Source organism: Lynx rufus, unplaced genomic scaffold, assembly GCF_022079265.1.
Source record: "Lynx rufus isolate CCGP_SWC_20201006 ecotype Redwood Valley unplaced genomic scaffold, mLynRuf1.p SCAF_9, whole genome shotgun sequence".
NCBI lineage: Eukaryota > Metazoa > Chordata > Mammalia > Carnivora > Felidae > Lynx > Lynx rufus.
The window spans coordinates 11425054-11443341 of NW_025814897.1; the positions used below are offsets into that span (position 1 = coordinate 11425054).

The 18288-nt window shown below is 47.1% G+C and overlaps 1 protein-coding gene across 2 annotated transcripts in view; it reads left to right on the forward strand.

The window, feature by feature from the left end:
* TTC12 (tetratricopeptide repeat domain 12) overlaps positions 1 to 18288 on the forward strand; it is a 51255-nt gene that overhangs the window by 19011 nt on the left and 13956 nt on the right. Inside the window, exons 6-12 of one of the 2 annotated variants that reach the window (XM_047072367.1) lie at positions 3039 to 3098; positions 8278 to 8367; positions 12645 to 12705; positions 13142 to 13330; positions 14378 to 14447; positions 15290 to 15378; positions 17435 to 17603. In XM_047072367.1, the coding sequence (XP_046928323.1) occupies positions 3039 to 3098; positions 8278 to 8367; positions 12645 to 12705; positions 13142 to 13330; positions 14378 to 14447; positions 15290 to 15378; positions 17435 to 17603 (728 nt within the window). The remainder of the gene's footprint in view (positions 1 to 3038; positions 3099 to 8277; positions 8368 to 12644; positions 12706 to 13141; positions 13331 to 14377; positions 14448 to 15289; positions 15379 to 17434; positions 17604 to 18288) is intronic. The other variant, XM_047072369.1, reaches the window with a different exon arrangement.

Here is an 18288-nt window from a genome sequence, read left to right on the forward strand (position 1 = left end):
TAAAAACAGGGAGGGGCCAAAACATAAGAGACTCTTAACTATGGAGAACAAGCAGAGGGTTACTGGAGGGGCTGTGGGCGGGGGTTGGGCTAAATTGGTAAGGGACATTAAGGAATCTACTCCTGAAATCATTGTTGCACCATGTGCTAACTAACTTGGATGTAAATTAAAAAGTAAAATAAGAACTGTGAAAAAAAAAAAGAATCACCAAATCACGATTGGCTATTTTTTAAATGCCTCCCGTTTGCATGCAGTGTTAGAAACACTTAATAAGACCCTGTGAATTGAGTGTTGATGTTTGCTAGAGAGAAAACGTACCCTTTCATTGCTCTCTGTTTCTCCTGGAGCTAATGTTATGATCAATAGGTTGCTGGCATAATTTAGATCAATCAGGAGTTTAATTGCCATTTGGGAAAGTAGTTCTTTTTAAGAAGTGGAAAAGCAAAAGAGAAGAGGGAGTTTTTTAGGGTGTTGAATCCAAGCCTTAAAAAGAAAGAAAGAAAGAAAAGGAAAAGGAAAAGGCTGTGTAGAGAAATCGTTGAAGCCGGTGTATGCATTTTCAGAGTCTGTATGTCTCCTGACTAACAATGTCACGGATTTGTGACTACCTTTGTCTAAAAGGATGCTAGTTTCCTCCTCACATCATCTGACTTTCAAATGAAACCCCAAACCCTGGGGGAAAGGATGGTGCTCTGTGGAACAGACAGTTCAAAGAGTCATCATCTTCAATTAGTCCAGAGCCTGAGTTAATGAAAGCACTGTTCAGCAGCTTCCTTTCTATGGGAGCAAATCGCTGCACTGCTGAACTTCATTAGCCAGCTCTTGCCTGCTCCCTCCTTGCTTGGGATGAGTTATAACACTGGCCCCATAATTGGCTTGACCGTGTAAATATCTGCTCAGAGTTATCAATAACAATGTCACGGTGCCCAGTACAGTTTTGATCAGGGGCAGAACTATACATGTATGGGCTCTAGCCTGGGTGACTGATGGGACCCTGGGGAAACCCCTTATTCTCCAAGTGCCTGGTTTTCCTTTTTCACACCAGAGTGATCCTTGCTGCTTCCTGGGAGCTTTCCAAGAGAAGAGCGCTTAAAGTCTGTTTAGTTCAACTTAATAAGAATTTATTGGGTATCTATTGTGTCCAGAATTAATTCAGAAGGTATGGTAGCCATCACACTTGCTGTGGAGCAGCGCTTTGTTAGTTTATATGTCACTAGTTCTCTGAAACTATAAATGGACTGAATTCAGTTTCGATTGAGTGGATCCCAGGATTCTGAGTCAATTCTTGATTTTAAGATTGTCCCTAATTCTGAGTCTGGGGTGGGGGGAGGGGGTAGGAGGGAATCCCAGAAGAGGCTCCCAGGGCATTTGCACTGGTGGACTGTAGTGATGGTCTGACTCTTAAATGTTAGCCCATTTTCTAGAACCCTTCCTTCTTGCTGTGCTTATGAGGAAAGAAGGAGAAATTTTTCTTCGTCTTTTTTTTAGTACCAGCTTTATTGAGATATAATTGGCGTAACATGCAATTCACCCATTTAAAGTATATGAATCAGTGGTTTTTAGTGTATTCACAGAGTTGTGCAACCATCACTGTAAGCAATCTTAGAACACTGTCATGATCGCAAAAAGAAACCCCATACCCTTTAAGTAGCCCTTCATGCTCCCGTGCACGCCTACCCCTGCCTCAGTGCTCCCATTCACCCAGCCCCAGCACTCCCGTGCACCCTTACCCCCCGCCCCAGTGCTCCCCTGCACCCCCACCGCTCCCATGCACCCCTGCCCCCAGCCCCAGTGCTCCCATGCACCCCTACCCCCACCCCAGTGCTCCCCTGCACCCTCACTGCTCCCATGCACCCCTGCCCCCAGCCCCAGCCCTCCCGTGCACCTCTACCCACAGCCCTAGGCAACCACGAATCGACTTTCTGTCTCCATACATCTGCCTCCTCTGTACATTTCATTCAAATAGAGTCATGCATATTTTTTCCTTTTGTGTCTGGCTTCTCTCCTGTAACATGTTTTCAAAGCTCATCCATGTTGTAATATGTACTGATGCTTCATTCCTTTTTATTGCCAAATAATATTCCACTGTGTGGATGGACCACGTTTTAGTTATCCATTCATCAGTTGATGGACATTTGAGTTGTTTCTGCTTTTTGGGTATTATCAACAATGCTGCTGTGAACATCTGTGCACAAGTTTTTATGTGCCTGTGTTTACAGTCCCTTTGGGTATACATACACCCAGGAGTGGCTGGATCATATGGTAATTCTGTGTTTAACCCTTTGAAGAACTAACTGCCAGACTGTCTACCAAAGTGGCTACCCCACTTTACATTCCCACCAGCAGTGTGTGAGGGTTCTGATTTTTCTGCATTCTCACCAACACTTATTATTACCTCTTTGATTCGCTCTACCATTTGGTTTCCTTCTGGAGCATCCACAGTAGGGTAGACTCTAGAAGTCAGCTCTTACTTTGTAGATGTGTTTAGTGTGCTACGTACTTTCTTTTGCCTTTCCAGATCCTCTTCCTCCCTGCCTTCTGTGCCCTGGGGGGACTGACCTCTGTGGACTGGCCCCCTGACTTCCCAGCTTTCTAGCTTGCATGGGTTCAGCCAGTGAGATCAGAAGGAAGGAGGAAATGAGAGTGGAGTATTTATTCTCCCACCTGTAGCCCTACTAAAAGCCTCAGCTCCCACCAGGCAGTGCCGTCCACAAAGCTGTCCTCTCCCATCTGTCCATGGCTCGTCCTTCTGCCCCCTCACCCTAGCACCGGTAACGGCTGTCCATTGTTGCTAGACTTGGGGTTCCGTAACGTTCCCGTTGGTTTCCCTGAGCCTTGCCCTCAGCTTGTAAGTAGTCCTTCTGTTAAAGTCACCTCATGTGTGTGTGCCCTCTGTTTTCTGCTGGAGCCCTGGCTGACATGGGGAGGGACTGGTTCCCTGTCATCACCCTTCTGTTGTTGGACTGCTCTTTCTGTGTCAACTGAAGACCGCTTGCTGAAGAATTATGTATCAACAGCAGCTGTTTGTGTCATTGCAGGCTTATATAAAACTCGGGGACTTCCAGAAAGCAGTAGTGGATTGTGAATGGGCTCTGAAGGTAAGAAGATGGATCTTTTTTCCACATGATGGAGCCTGGCCTGCCAGGCAGGGCATCTCGGTCCTGAAGGGAATGGAGGGGAGCGGCCAGAGTTTCATGGCGGCCCATGAGCTCTGCAGTCAGAGCCTCGGTTTCCTCATCTATGAAATGGGATAAACGGAATTGTTGTAAGGGTCACGGTAATGCATATGGAGCACCCAGCTCGTAGTAAGTACTCCAGAGAGGCTGCTGTTAATGCTGGCTTTTCAAGGTTTATTTTGCAAGGGCTCATTCTTTTCTGCTGTATTATCAGCGGCTCTGCTTCATGTGGCAGTGGTAACGCCTCTTTCTGTTTCTAGAACCAACCACGGGAACTTGTTTGTGCAGTGTTGTTCTTCCTCATCAGTTTGTGCTTTTCCTCTAGCTCCAGTAATTTGGCATGTTTGCAGAGGAATGATCAGCACGTAGAATTCCTGCTGTTCAGCCTGGATACTAGTCAGGGCTCAGGCAGATCACATACTTCTGTGCAGGATACTTCCTCCCAAATCTGCCAAAATGGCTCATTTAAGGTGAGGAGAGGTGAGGACTGTCGGTGGAAATAGTACAAGAGTTTTTAAAAGAGAAATGTCATGATCACTTCTTAGGGACATTATTTCAGATGACTAAATATTTAAATAAGTCTTCATCCCGTTCAGCTGAGTCGCTGTGTTGTAGGGGCTTTAACTGAAGAACCAAAACGAGTGTTTCTCTCTTCACGGAAGGGCTGCTGACAGAGGAACATGAGCACCGCCCCCCCCCCCCCACAGGGTCTAGAGGCGGAGAGCAGGACTTTTCTTGTTAGATACATGTTTTATCATAAAAATCTTGCAAATTTGGCATGGCACTCCATGAAATTTATCTCTTTGTCTTAATATCCCCATAGTATCTTCGATAACTTATAATCACGTAAAACTGAAGTGCCAGGAGAACATGCCAGGTTTATCTTCTGGCCCAGATTCCTCCAGTTCAGCCCACTGAACCCCAGGGCAGTGAGCGTGGCCCAAAACTAGAGCATGTTTTGACAGCAGTATATTGGCCACACCTCCTTCCTTGTTTTTTATTGACAAGGTAAGCAAGGGAGACTGGGGTGAGTTAGAAACTCACCTTGATGAATGATGGTTTATAAAGTACGAGGGCTCCTCCGGAACTGACAGGTGGGGTGCATGATTCCCCTTTCCCTTAGAAGATCCGGCGTATTGGCAAATCCTGTCCCATTGCACCGTTATGGTCTTGAGGTTACAAGAGCTGCCCAGAGCTGATGACCTCAGGTTCTTCGCAGCTTAGGACCAGCCTAGGTCCCCGGCCTGTCTTGCCACTTTATGTGACCATAATTTCTTTTCCGCCCCATTCCATAAGAGAAGAGAGAGGCAAGGATGTTTTCCTCAATTATTCCAGTAATCACAGCAAAAGCCCCCGTTTACTGCTTCTCGGCCTCTTGGCTAAGATCAAGTGTTAAAGCCCCCGTTTGCGGCGTGCTGGCCGTGAGCCTCACAACCTTCTCTTCTCTTGTGTTCAATACCACCGTCATCCTTATTTTTCTGGCAAGGAAACCAAGCCTTGAAGGTGAGTGAAGTAACCTGTGCCGAACCGCATAGCTGATGTTAGTCTCACCGTAAGCCAGTGTCTGAATCCTGTACTCCGTACGGCTTCTCTACTGGACCTGAGAAACCCTCCAGTCCCTGGGTGTGGATCTTGCTCCCTTCCGTGGGAGAAGCAAGATCTCCCAGTGGGGCTCCCAGGAGTATCTGTTCTGATCTGAAAAGGACCAAAGAGGTAGTGACACCATCAGCATGTTGATTCGGGGTAACATGCTGGCCGGTTCCCAAATGTTAAATGAAGCACAATGTAATTAAGGGTGAAACCAAGGCAAAGCGGGCCCGGCAAAGCTGACATTAAAAAACTCTGACATTCAGCAGCCAGTCTTGTGGAATGCCCAGCGAGGCTCCCAGTTGAAGAGGCTGTGTAAACACTTGGAGGGCTGGGGGAAAATGTATGAGGAGCTCTAAAAGCTAACAGTGTCAGTTCTGTGTCAAAGTGGTGAGTTAAAAGTTTCTCTCTTTAAAAGTAGTATCTCGGGGCGCCTGGGTGGCGCAGTCGGTTAAGCGTCCGACTTCAGCCAGGTCACGATCTCGCGGTCCGTGAGTTCGAGCCCCGCGTCGGGCTCTGGGCTGATGGCTCAGAGCCTGGAGCCTGTTTCCGATTCTGTGTCTCCCTCTCTCTCTTCCCCTCCCCCGTTCATGCTCTGTCTCTCTCTGTCCCAAAAATAAATAAACGTTGAAAAAAAAAATTTAAAAGTAGTATCTCAATAACGCATGTCATTGCCATCCCATTATTAATGGTGTTAGTAACTTTCATGCTCATTTCAGATTTTTGACACTTGTGAATTGGTAGAGACAAGCTCACATGAGGATATTTCAAGGGAAGATGAGGCAGTGAAGCCGGTTCCAGTCAGAGTCATTTCTTTCTTGGTGGAATACTTTCTGCACGATAAAATCCATCATCCTCTGAAAACTGGACTCCTTTTTTTAAAATCTTTTTTAATGTTTGTTTTTGACAGATAGAGGGAGTGTGTGAACAGGAGAGGGGCAGAGAGAGAGGGAGACACAGAATCCAAAGCAGGTTCCAGGCTCTGAGCTGTCAGCAGAGCCCGATATGGGGGCTCGAACCCACGGACCGTGAGATCGTGACGTGAGCCCAAGTCGGACGCTTAACTGGCTGAGCCACCCACGTGTCCCAAAACAGGACTCCTTTTAAGGGGATCTGGGACTCACCTGAAAATATCCTGGTGAATGTTGACACATGATCAGAGGAGAAGGACCCATCAGAGAGGCCTTCCGTTAGCAGCCAGGGCAGGCAGAGTCATGACCATGCCCCATCTCTGTGACACACAGAGACACACAGGGTGGCAAGGACAGGGCTCTGAGGCTCTGGGTTTATTTTGCACCCTGCTGTAACCCTGCAGCCAAGGGACAGTGAACATTTGGCTTTCACGGGCTGCGGCACTGGCACTTTCTTTCCCCCTCACCATTCCTTTCCTGCCCCCTCGACCTCTTCCTTTGTGGATTCTCCAGGCTTCACTCCTGGGCTCCCTGCCCTCTCTCTGCAGCTTCCCGCTCAAAGCTCTTGTCTCTCCTGGGTCCAGCCGGCCCGGAGACCTTGTTCCCCATCTCCACCTCCGAGGACCACAGGGCGCAGGTCTCCGTGATTGTCTTCGCATCGCTGGAAAGATGACGCGTCTAGGAACAAACTCATCATCTTCCCCCAGCCTTCCTCACTACCAGCCCCGACTTCCCCTTCTGTTAATGGCGTGTGATGCCTTCCAGACATCTGAACCCCAAACTCGTTACTTGACATCCTCCTCTTCTTTGTCATCTGTCTGTGACAGAGCTCTGGCGTCTGCACTCTCTCTGCTGCTCCACCAGGGCAGATGCGGCCCCTCATTCTGCACGACTGTCTTGGTTTCCTCACTCGGCCCCTGCCTTTCCCGCCTCTGGTCAGTTCTGTGCGCCACCTCTAGACTATCCTGTATGCCCCCGCTGCTCACTCACCCCTTCCAGCCACACCCTCCCTGCCCTGCCCCTGCCCTTTGTCCTGGATGGAAGCTCCCTGCCCCCTCCCGCCTCCCGACCTTGCTCAGCCCATTCTCCCTCCCTCCTCCTCTCTTCACCTCTCCACATCCTTTGAGACCCACCTCAGATCCCTCCTTCGCACACTCTTTGTTAGACCAGGCCTCTTTGGAGTGGGTTTCCCTCTCCTCACCTGCTGGGGCACTTTCAAGGTGATTTGGTGTCCTTTTAAGCCTTTGGGGCAGAGTCAGATGGCCAGATTTTAAATCCCAGCTCATCCACTTAGTATCTATGTGACCTTGAACCTCTCCACCCCCTAGTTTCCTCATCTGTAAAATGGGGATAGTAACTGCTTCGACTTCGTAGAGCTGTTACAAGGATTATATGAGACAAGTCCTAGGAGCCGCACGGTAAGGACTGAACAATAATGCGCTATTACTTACCACTGCCACTCAGCGCGTCAGGAAATGATGTTCGTGAAAATCAGCTGTAAAGCCCTCTCCAAATATGACCGTGTTACCTCTTCTATGACCACTTAGCTTTTCTTCCAAGTCCCTTCTGCCCTGAAACGGACAGCAGCTGCTGTGGCAACCGTTGTGGCAACAGCTGCTGATGCCGTACCACCTGGTGCTGCACTGAGCGCCACGTGCGTTTCCTCCCCGTGACAACCTGCGAGCGAGACACTATCACTGTCTTCACTTTCCACGTGAGGAGAATGAGCATCACAGAAGTTAGGTGGCCTGGCCAACACCCCGCTTCTGGTGAGAGGCGGGCCAGGCGTTCACCCAGGACTTTTTAGACTCCTGAGCTGGCACTCATCCCTCTTTAAATCTGGACCCTTGGAGGGCATCCCTGGCACAATGCCTCGCATGGGAAAGGGTGTGATTAACTGGATGCTAGAAGTTACAGTTGACGTCTTTGTGCCCAATCAGTCCCTCTGAAGTTGTAATCATTAGGGGCAGGCAGGTGTGGGGCCCCTGTGCAAATGCCGTGGTCTCCCGTAAGTTTCGATCCTGATCCTGCCTTTTGAAGGAGGCATCCCTCCTGATCTTAAGTGATAAGAATAGAAGTGCCCAGGGTGTGTGGTGTGATTTATTGCCAGACCCGCTAAGATGTAACCATAACCTCAGCTGTTGACCCAGGGTTGGTGTCTCTCTCTTCTGTTAAACCATTGGTCCTTAAGCTTGGCTGCATGTTTACAGCACCTAGAGAGCTTAAAAAAACTGTTGATGCCTGAGTCCTACCCTGGAGTATAATTTAATTGGTATGGGCTTCAACCTTGCCTTCCAGATTTTGATTAGCATCCCAGGCGATTCTAATGTTTAGGCAAGGTTGAGAGCTCTCCTAAACTAAGGGTTTCTGGTTTGTCTCCTGATTGAGTCTCATTACGTGGAAATGAAAACTGGCAAGTATCATTAATTAATTTGATGGAGAGCTTACTTGTACATGCAGCATGCACCAATTAGTTTGGTCACAAATGCACAGAAAAGTTTTAATTGCCAACCGTGGTAGCTGTGCTGAGAACCGAAGTACTGCCTTAACTCTATTAGCCAGGCAATGAGGGGAGTGGCTAATGACTTCAAACATCTGATCAGTCATTCTCTTTTATGCAGTGTGATGAAAAATGCACAAAAGCATATTTCCATATGGGAAAGGCCCATCTGGCCCTGAAGAACTACAATGTGGTAAGTTCTTAGAGGAGTAGAAGTGGCTTGTTTGACCCAGAGCGATGCTCCAGATTGTCTCAGAGAAGGACTACGTTCCTCCAAGCCGATTAGATATTAATCTGCCTTTTACAGTATTTTCCAAGGAACATCTTACCATGTGTTGAGTTGGGAAGGACGTTGAGTGGCATCCCCACCTTCTCTGGGAATCCCTTCTGCAGTATCTTTTACCAGTGTTCCGTCAGCCCCAGGAGGAGCATCTCTGGAGAGAAAAATATAAGCCAACAAATGAAAAGAAAACTCACTTGTAATCTCTTCACTCAAAAGTAACCATGCGGATATATAGGCAGACTAAGATATAATATGTTGTGAATAGCAGCTTTATTGAGATATAATTCACATACCAGACAGTTCATCTGTGGACGGTATACAATTCAGTGGGTTTTCATGTATTCACAGAGATGTGCAACCATCACCACACTCAACTTTAGAACATTTTTGTCACCTCCCCAAAAGCACTCTAGCCATTAGTAGCACTCTCCTTCCCCCCACCCTAACCTCAACCCACAGCAGTCACTAATCTACTTCTGTCTGTATACATTTGCCTAGGCTCTTCATATAAATAGAATTATGCAAGAGATAGTCTTTTGTGACTGGCCTCTTTCACTTAACATGATGTTTTCAAGGTTCACCCATGTTGTAGCACCTATCAGGACTTCGTTCCTTTTAGTGCTGAATAATATTCCGTTGTATCAATAGGCTACATTTTATGTATCCATTCATCAGTTGATGAACGTTTGGGTTATTTTCCCTTAGGACCATTATATGAACATCCACATACAAATTTTTGTGTGGGCATGTGTGTATGGTCCTGTCGAGTACATTCTATCCAGGAGTGGAACTGCTCAGTTACATAACTCTATGTTTAACCTTTGGAGGAACTGCCAAAGTGTTTTCCAAAGTGGCTGCACCGTCTTACATGCCCACCGGCAGGACATGGTTTCCATTTCTCTATATCCTGCGCAATACTTCTCATTATCTCTTTTTGATTATAGTCATCCCAGTGGGTATAAAACATGACTCGTTGTTGTTTTGATCTGCATTTCCTTGACAGCTAATGACGTTACGTCTCTTTTCACGTGCTTGTTGGCCATTTGTATATCTCCTTTGGAGAAATGTCTCCAGATCCTTTGCCCATGTTTTATTAGGTTATTTGTATTTTTATATTAAATAAACAGTACCTTATACATTGTGGATACAAGTTCCTTATCAGATAAATGATTTTTCAGATATTTTCTTTCATTCTTTGTGTTGTCCTTTAACTTTCTTGATTGTGTCCTTTGTAGCACAAAAAATTTTTAATTTTGATGGGAGTCTAAATTATTTATTTTTTCCTTTGATTGCTTATACTTTTGATGTCTTATATAAGAAACCATTGCCTAATCCAAGATTTACTTCCATGTTTTCTTCTGTTTTATGACTTTAGCTCTGATTTTGAGTTAATTTTTAGATATGGTGTGAGGAAGGGACCTAATTTTATTCTTTTGCATGTGGATATCCAGTTATCCCAGCCCCATTTGTTAAAATGACTATTCTGTCTCCTACTGAATGATTTTGGCACCCTTGTCAAAAATCAATTGATCATAAATGAATGGATTTATTTCTGAACTCTCCATTTTATTTCATTGATCTATGTCTGTTCTTATCTCTATGCCATATTGTCCTAATTCCTATAGCTTTAGTAGAATTTGAAATTGGGAAGTTTGAGTCTTCTACCTTTGCTCTGCCTTTTCAAGCTTGTTTAGTTATTCTAGGTCCCTTGAATTACCATACAAATTTTAGGATCAGCTTATCAATTTCTGCAAAGAAGCCAGATGGACTTTTGATGGAGATTACATTGAATCTGTAGATCAATTTGGGGAGTATTGCTATCTTAACAATAATAAGTTTTATGATCTATGAACGTGGGATGTCTTTCCACTTAGAAGATATTATGTTTTTAAAAAAGAAATTAACTTCTATTGTACATTTTAAGAATTCTTTGCTTTGTTGGATTTTAATCCTAAAAGTAATACAGGCTTATTCTAGTAAGGTCAAATAATAAAAAAGTGGAAGAACAAAATGTTAATCCTCCCTTCTCCACCAAATTCTATTCACTCGTTCATTGAGTTAATTAATTCACTTAGCCAACATGTATACATGCTTTCTGTGTCTCTGGTACTGTCCTAGACAATAGGAATATAGTAGTGAACAAGACAAACTCCTTGACTAAATGGAACTTACATTCTTGGGATAGGTGGGGCCAGGAGACAGGAACCAAATAAATAGATGTGTAGTATGTTGGATGGTGATAAGTGTTATTGGGCAAACAAAATCAGGAAGCAATGAAGGTGAGATTGGTTTTATATGGAGTGGTCAGGGGAGGCCTCTCTGAAGGAAGGGAGGGAGTGAAGTGAGCAAGCCATGTGGATACATAATAGAGTAGTGGTCCAGTTAGCAGAATAGCTAGAGAAGAGTGATAGGAGATGAGGTCAGGCAGGTGAGGGGGTATGGTAGGGGACTAATTCCCTATGCCTTCCAGGCTTTTGGAAGGATTTTGGCTTTTACTGTGAGTGGGGTGGGAGCCATTGGAGGGTTTTGAGGGAAGGAGTGAAATGATGTGACTCATGCTTTAAAGGATCGCTCTGCTGCATTGAGAATAGATCTTGGCCTAGTCAGAAAAGAACGGAGAACTAGTTAGAAGGCTAAAGCAACAGACTTTCCAAGTGAGATGTAATGATGGCTTGTATCAGGTTGGTGTTGAGGGAGGTGGTGAGAAATGATGGGAATCTGGATATATACCAACAGTGAAGCCAAGAGCCATTGCTGGTAGACTAGATCTAGGGTTAAAAAGAAGTTGGACACAGCTTCACTGTCCTAGTCCTTTTGGGCTGCCATATAGGAACTACCAGGGACCAGGAGGCTTAAACAACAAGCATTCATTTCTCACAGTTCTGAAGACTGGAGTGTCTAAATCAAGATACCAGTAGATTTGGTGTCTGGTGAGGCCTGCTTTCTAGTTGACAGCCAGAAGGGTTAAGAGAGTGCTCTGGGGTCTTTTGATAAGGGCACAAATGTCATTCATGAGGGCTCCACCCCGATGACCTAATCACCTCCCAAAGGCCCCACCTCCAAGTGCATCACATTGGGGGTTCAGTTTCAACATATGAATTTTGGGGAGACACAAGCACTCAGTCTATAGCAGTTACCATGTTTGATGTGTATACTTCTGTCCTGCAACACTATTCTCTGTTTTAATGTGATGTTTTTTCTTCAGTTCATTTCTTCGTCCTAATCTTCTAGATGAGCCTTGAGCTTTCAAGATGTCTCAGAACCACTTTTTTTTTTTTAGCTTTTTTCTCAATGACTAGGCCGTTCTTGATAACCCTGAGGACAGTACTGCTCTAAACCCAGTAACCTGCCCCACGAACTACAATCTGTCTTTTCTCCAGAAACTTCCTGGAAATTTCTTCACTGAGAGCCCCTCATTCAAGTTTTCTTGCGACCCTTATATGGCCAGTGAGTGGACCCCTTCCTGGCTGTCTTTGCAGCCCTGTTTATTTAAATAGGTACTTCTCGGGGCGCCTGGGTGGCTCAGTCGGTTAAGCGTCCGACTTCGGCCCGGGTCACGATCTCGCGGTCCGTGAGTTCGAGCCCCACATCGGGCTCTGGGATGACGGCTCAGAGCCTGGAGCCTGCTTCCGATTCTGTGTCTCCCTCTCTCTCTGCCCCTCCCCCGTTCATGCTCTGTCTCTCTCTGTCTCAAAAATAAATAAACGTTAAAAAATAAATAAATAAATAAATAAATAGGTACTTCTCTCTTCCTATTCCCAAAAGTTTCTGTCAACAGTGTCTAGCTTCATTTATTTCCTTCCTTGTGGGCATATCTGACAAGTAGCCTCCCGTTCTCTCTCAGTGCAAATATCATATCTAAATTTTGCAATTACCTGATGATTAATCCTATTCCAACCAGACATAATCCATGAGAATTTAGGACTAGCTATTTTTCCATCACAGGCTGTATCTGACAACACTACTTTTTAAAAATAAACTCTGAAATAATACCTCTTGTCCCACAGAACCAGAGAAGCCTAAACAAAATGTCAGACGCATGCTGTGTTCCCCATGCCTACCTCCTACGCTGGGAGCAAGAGGAGGCTGGGAGGAAATAATGAAGCCAAGCCTTGTGGTACCCAGTCTTTCTTAATAATCACCTTTACCCCTGACCACTCTTCAAGGTCGCGTTTCTTTTTTTCCAGTCTAGAGAGTGTTATCAGAAGATCTTAGAAATAAACCCCCAGCTGCAGACCCAAGTGAAAGGTGAGAATGTTCCTGCTGGTGTCCTTAGTTTGAATTCCACTTTTGCTTTGTGCTCTGGCCCTAAGGTGCCTTCCACTCCTTCTCTGCTCTTGGCCTCAAAGCCACATCAAACCCTCACTGTTAGCAGGCTACCCCTTCTCTTTCCTCTGTTCTCCCACTCAGACCTTTGCCTTCCTCCTTTCTACAACCATCGCCCCTTAGAAACCTTCTAGACAAGGCAGTAATGTTGTCCTTGAATCCCCAAGATGGTTTAAGATTCTGGGTATAGACTGTCCACCCTTCCTAAAATTTTCCTTCCTGAAACCAGGTAAGAATGATTTTAATGCTTCATGCTCTCAACCTCCCATCCTCAAAAACGCAGCTCTTTGCGTGGTGATGTTGATTGTTGGAGTTTTATTTGGTTTCTTTCCTTTTGTTTTCCTTCTTGTTTTGCTAGAATACCTCAATCAAGTAAATCTCCGGGAGAAAGCAGATCTTCAAGAGAAGGAAGCCCACGAATTGCTGGATTCGGGAAAGAACACGGCAGTGACAGTCAAGAATGTCCTGGAGACTCTCTGCAAGCCTGATCAGACCCCCTTGTTCTATGCAGGAGGGATTGAAATCCTGACTGAAATGATAAAGGATTGTAAGCCGGAGACGCGTATGGCCTTGTGGATATAGTTGGTGTAAAGGGGCAGTTGAGAGGTCAGCCCTGATGAGGCAAAGAATCTCTGTGTCCCTTCCTTCCACAGATACTCAAGACATACTGTGATGTGGGGACTAAACAGGGTGTGCAGGAAATATACCCCCGCCCCAGCTCCATCCTCCCCCAGAGCATGCATGTGCTCAGCACATATGCAGTGAACACCCTCCACGCAATAAAGCACAGAACACACACACGCACCGCATCTGTTTACATCACATACACACACGCCACACATACTCCCCCCTCCACACATCATACACATACCTGCACACCTGCTGCATATCCCACGCGTACCCCACGTACACCCCGAACACCGTATACCGCCCTCACAAATCTCCCAAACGTCGAGGAATGGAAGACCCGATTCTGTAGGATAAACTCTAAGGTTCATCCCGTTATGTTTAATGGCTGCCTGGGACACGTAGTTTCAGAGCAAACATGAGCTCTCCTGCTAACGAGAGCCGTGCTGTTCTCCTTCACCAGTTCTCGTAAATGTTGCCACCGGGGCTTACGCCACTTTTTCACTCAGTGACAGGATGCCGTTTGTACAACGAGGCAGGATCTCTGACCTCCCTTTAGCATATGATGGAAGACACTCAAATACTCCCTGCAGTAGTTTCTTGGAGGTTTTAGGTTCTCTAGAGCCTAGACAGAGCTTCAAAATAAATATTCAAGAGAGGTGAATATGCTAGTTCGTCCCAGAGGTTAAGCAGCTCCTGGAGACTCTCTAAAGACCATAAAATGACGAGTTGTCAGATAACCCACGAGGCCACGCAGGCTCGGCTCCCCTTCTCTGAACAGGATGTCCCTTCTACTGGGGCAACAAGTGGCTGATGACAGCCATAGGTTTCAGAAAGGAAAGGTATTTGTTTCCACCCAAACTGTTAATTTGTGAGCTTGACATTCCATGTTGGATTTCCCACTGTCCGCTAGACCTCAGCCAGACAGTTCAGGAGTCTGACCTGGTTTTTTATGAATTTGTTCCAGGCCCAGAACAGACTTTATTCAGAACACACAGTGGATTCAGTGTCATCGGCGAGAATGAGGTCATAAGAAGGTAGGGGTGTTTGTAAAGTCAGCCAGCAGTAGAGCGAGGAAGGACAACCAGTTTCCCCCAAAACCCCTGCCCGCACAGACAGTGGCTTCACCGGGTGGCCTGACCATTTAGTCAGTGTTGGGGGCTCCTGGGAGAGAGCAGTGCTGCTCCACGGGCACCCCTTGGGCCTTGTGCCTCGGGTGGTTTGAGTTACACCACAAGCAATGACCACAGAGAGAGAAGGGGTCCGCAAAACTTCCCGGGTCCCTCCAGGCACTGCAGAGCCTGAGAAGTGACCATCTTTTCCTGGTTTCCCACCAATGTTTGCAAGATTGCTATTTGTTCTCCTCTCTTGGAATTTGCTGATCGCCTCAAGAAGTGAGATCAGCTGGGTCCTGACTGATCCCATTTCTAATTTTTAGCTGAAAAGAGATCCATATGGAAGGAAGTGGATTGCTAAATGTTATTTTATTTTTATTTTATTTCCTATTTTGATGGTTTGGGTGCAGTCCCCCAGGCTAAGGAGGACACTGCTGTGGGCTAGACTCACTGGCACACGTTTGCATGTGTGAGGAAGCCCATGGACCCTCAGTGGCCTGCTGGCCCACTACAGTTCACCGGTCACCGTGCAGCCATCGCCCATGGCCGCGGCTCACCAGCCTCCCTCTGTGCAGCCCCGACTCCTCGGCCTGCATGACTGTCCTGGAGCTCTCTGCCCTCCAGTCCTGGTGACCGCGGCTCTGGGCTATAACATGACTTTCTTAAACCCACATTGGAGAAGTCTGGAGGTGAAATAAAACCAACTACAAAGAAGATCAGTACTGCTTTCCAGTTTTAATATCGCCATCCTTTGTCTGTTCTAGGTGCTTCTCCACGGCAGGGAAAGATGCAGTGGAAGAGACGGTCTGTGTGTCTGTCCTCAGACTCTGGCAAGCAGTGTGCGCTGGGAACGGTAAGCCAGGGTGGTCACTGCTCATCACTGTTAGCGTACTGTTGATGCGGGAGCACCGCGCTCGGGCGTGATCCTGGCCGGTCCCGAGGGAGCTGATGTCCAGACCTTCCCCCAGAGAGAGCATATCGATCAGAGGCGAGGCCTGCGTTAGAGTCATGTCTCTGCCACCCTTACTACTGCCTTGACGGTGGACACAGTCACTGTCAGCATACTGAGAGGTCTTATCCCCTCTGCCCTTTGCAGACTCATGACCTCAGCTCCTGCTCCACGGGCACCCCTTGGGCTTTGTGCCTCGGGTGGGGACGGAGATGTTCCTTTCCTGTCCACCTAAAACTACGGTTCCTTTTGGCTGACCATGGTACCCATTTCAGCATCCTGAGATTTTCGGTTGTCCCTGCTAGCATCTTGTGACACTGATTCGTGTGATGAGACAGTAAAATGCTACAGGGCTTTTATTTACCATATTAACATTTATTTATCTTTTTACATATCAGCATCTTCTGGGGTTCATGAAGTTTCTGCACAATCTCTCTTACCCCTTTGTAATGTAGTGAATGTAAAAAAAATTTTTAAGTATTTCCCTCATGTTAAAAAAGTGGTGTTTCCATAGGGAAAGGTCTGACCTTGGACAGAAAACACTGAAAATGGGACTGGTGATGCCTGGGTCTCCTTTTTGCAAGGCTTCTGTGGGAAGCCAGCAGAAGAGTTTGTGGGTGCAATTTGCAGACCATGACACGCTGAATATGGGAAAATAGGATTTTTTCCATTGATTTAGTAGAGCCAGGGAATCATTGGAAGTTGCAGAAGACTAGAGAATCCGGGGGACTCTTTCCTGAAGGGAATTATGCTCAGACTAATACCGTTATCAAGGTGCCTTGTCGCTCCTTAGGATCCTGCACTTGCCTGGGGGGTGGGGGGCGATCTCACATTCCCCCACCACAGGAGGGTGAGAGAGGCAGGGCTTGGTGGCCGTGCGTTTACTCAGGGCAAACCAGAGATAGCCCTCCCTCCCTGCAGCCCTGATTTCCTCAGCACGCACCTACTTGGGTTTCTGTGAACCTTGGGGGTCACATTTTTCTTTGACATCAGAAGAAATATTGCCAGACACAGCCTGTGATGTAAACGCTCTATCAGAGCCGTGAAATCTTGGGGTACCCAACTCAGTAAATACAAAGAAGACTTTAGAAAGGACAAGGGGGTGCTTACAAAGTTAAGGACAGAGACGGATGTCCCTGATAGACTGTCGAGTGGGAGACAGAAGCCAATTACAGGATAGGATGGGTCATTCTCTAATGTTATTCACAGGAGAGACGAGCACAGCTCCTTTAAGGAGTGAGCTCACCTGGAGGGGTCCCAAGATGAGGGAACCCACATTTTCAGCTTTTGGATTGTTTGCAATGAGCTGCTTTTCCAGTATGAGAAAAAATATATAAACTGCACAAACTCTGCTCTCTTTTGTGGCGAAGTCTCCACTCCAGCCTGTCCCTCTGCTTCCTCTCAAATTCACGCACCTGGCTAGAAAATGAACCAAGTGAAAGGGGGCAGATCCGTGCCAGCACTCTGGAAGTCACTTACGTCTCTATTAATCAATGTCCTCACATGACACCCCAGTTTTCTAGAAAGAACCGGTGGTTCCTCTGGCCACCATATGAAAACTGACTGTCTAAACATAGCCACAGGTAAGCTGATTCTTGTCCCTTTCCTCACATCCCAAATCCCGCACACCAAGGAGACTGTGACCGAACGTGTGTGCCAGGCCCTGTTCCGAGCGCCATCACCGACTCACTCACTGAACCCTCCTAACACCTTGGCCACGTTGGCTGTCTTCCCCATTTCTCTGATGAGGAAACTGAGGAGCGCGGGAGTTGATGACTCAGCCTCAATCGTTTCCCTGGCCATCGGGACCCGGCGGCCTGGCTCCAGAGCTCAGGCTCTTACACTTTATTACTCTGCCTCTCAAATGAGGGCAGAAGAGCTGGTTTGCCCGTTGGGATGGTGGCAAATGACTGGTTTGACCGCTGTCATGTGCCTGAGATGCCCGTCCCCTGTCTTGCAGAGGAGAACAAGCGCCTGCTGCTGCTGCGCCCCGAGATGGGCGGCCTGCTGCCCTCCCTGCTGACCTCCCGCGTTCTGGGCCTCCGGAAGCAGAGCCTGGCCCTGCTGCTGCAGCTCGCCAGGACGGACCACGGACGGAGCCTTGTCGTCGGCCACCTTGACCTGACCCGGTAGGGCTCTGCTGGCAGGGTCTTCTCTGCGGCTTTTCACACGGTCACCTGCCACGTTAAGACCTGCCCGTCCCCCTTCCCACACCATCCGACATGGGACGACCTCCCGTCTGAACTTAGCACCGTGGGCAGTTGCACCTCTCTGACCCGCCTCTGTCTCACAGATATTAGAGATGGCGGAGATGGTAGCCCCTCCATCTGGACTGGGCGTCCAGCCCTAGGACAGGCCGTGGGCTCCTGCCCCTTCGGCCTCAGTGCTCCTTCTACCCTCTTTATACCTGTACTTCTTCCATTCCTGTTTGTGGTAACTCTGATTCTGCATGTTCTTCAAGCCCTTCTGGAGCAAGGTAGAGCATAAATAAATCAAACACATCTCGCATACTCTTGCACGTAGGTCTGTCCAAGGCGTCCGGCTGTAGAAACAGCATGTGCCTCTCCCTTATTACACCTGATAAAAGAAACAACTGAACCCCAGTGCTTCTGTCCAGTGCTTTTCAGTCGAAATATTATTAGTTTTTCCATGCAAAATTCTCATTTTCTCTATGAAAAGAGCTGCATGTTGGCAATTTCGTGTCGTTCAACCCAGTAGAAGCAGGAGCCGTGACGACAGCTTGCTCTATTCGTGTTTCACACACCGTCTAAAAATGAGTTGGCTTCCGATTCTTCTCACTATCATTACCTCACC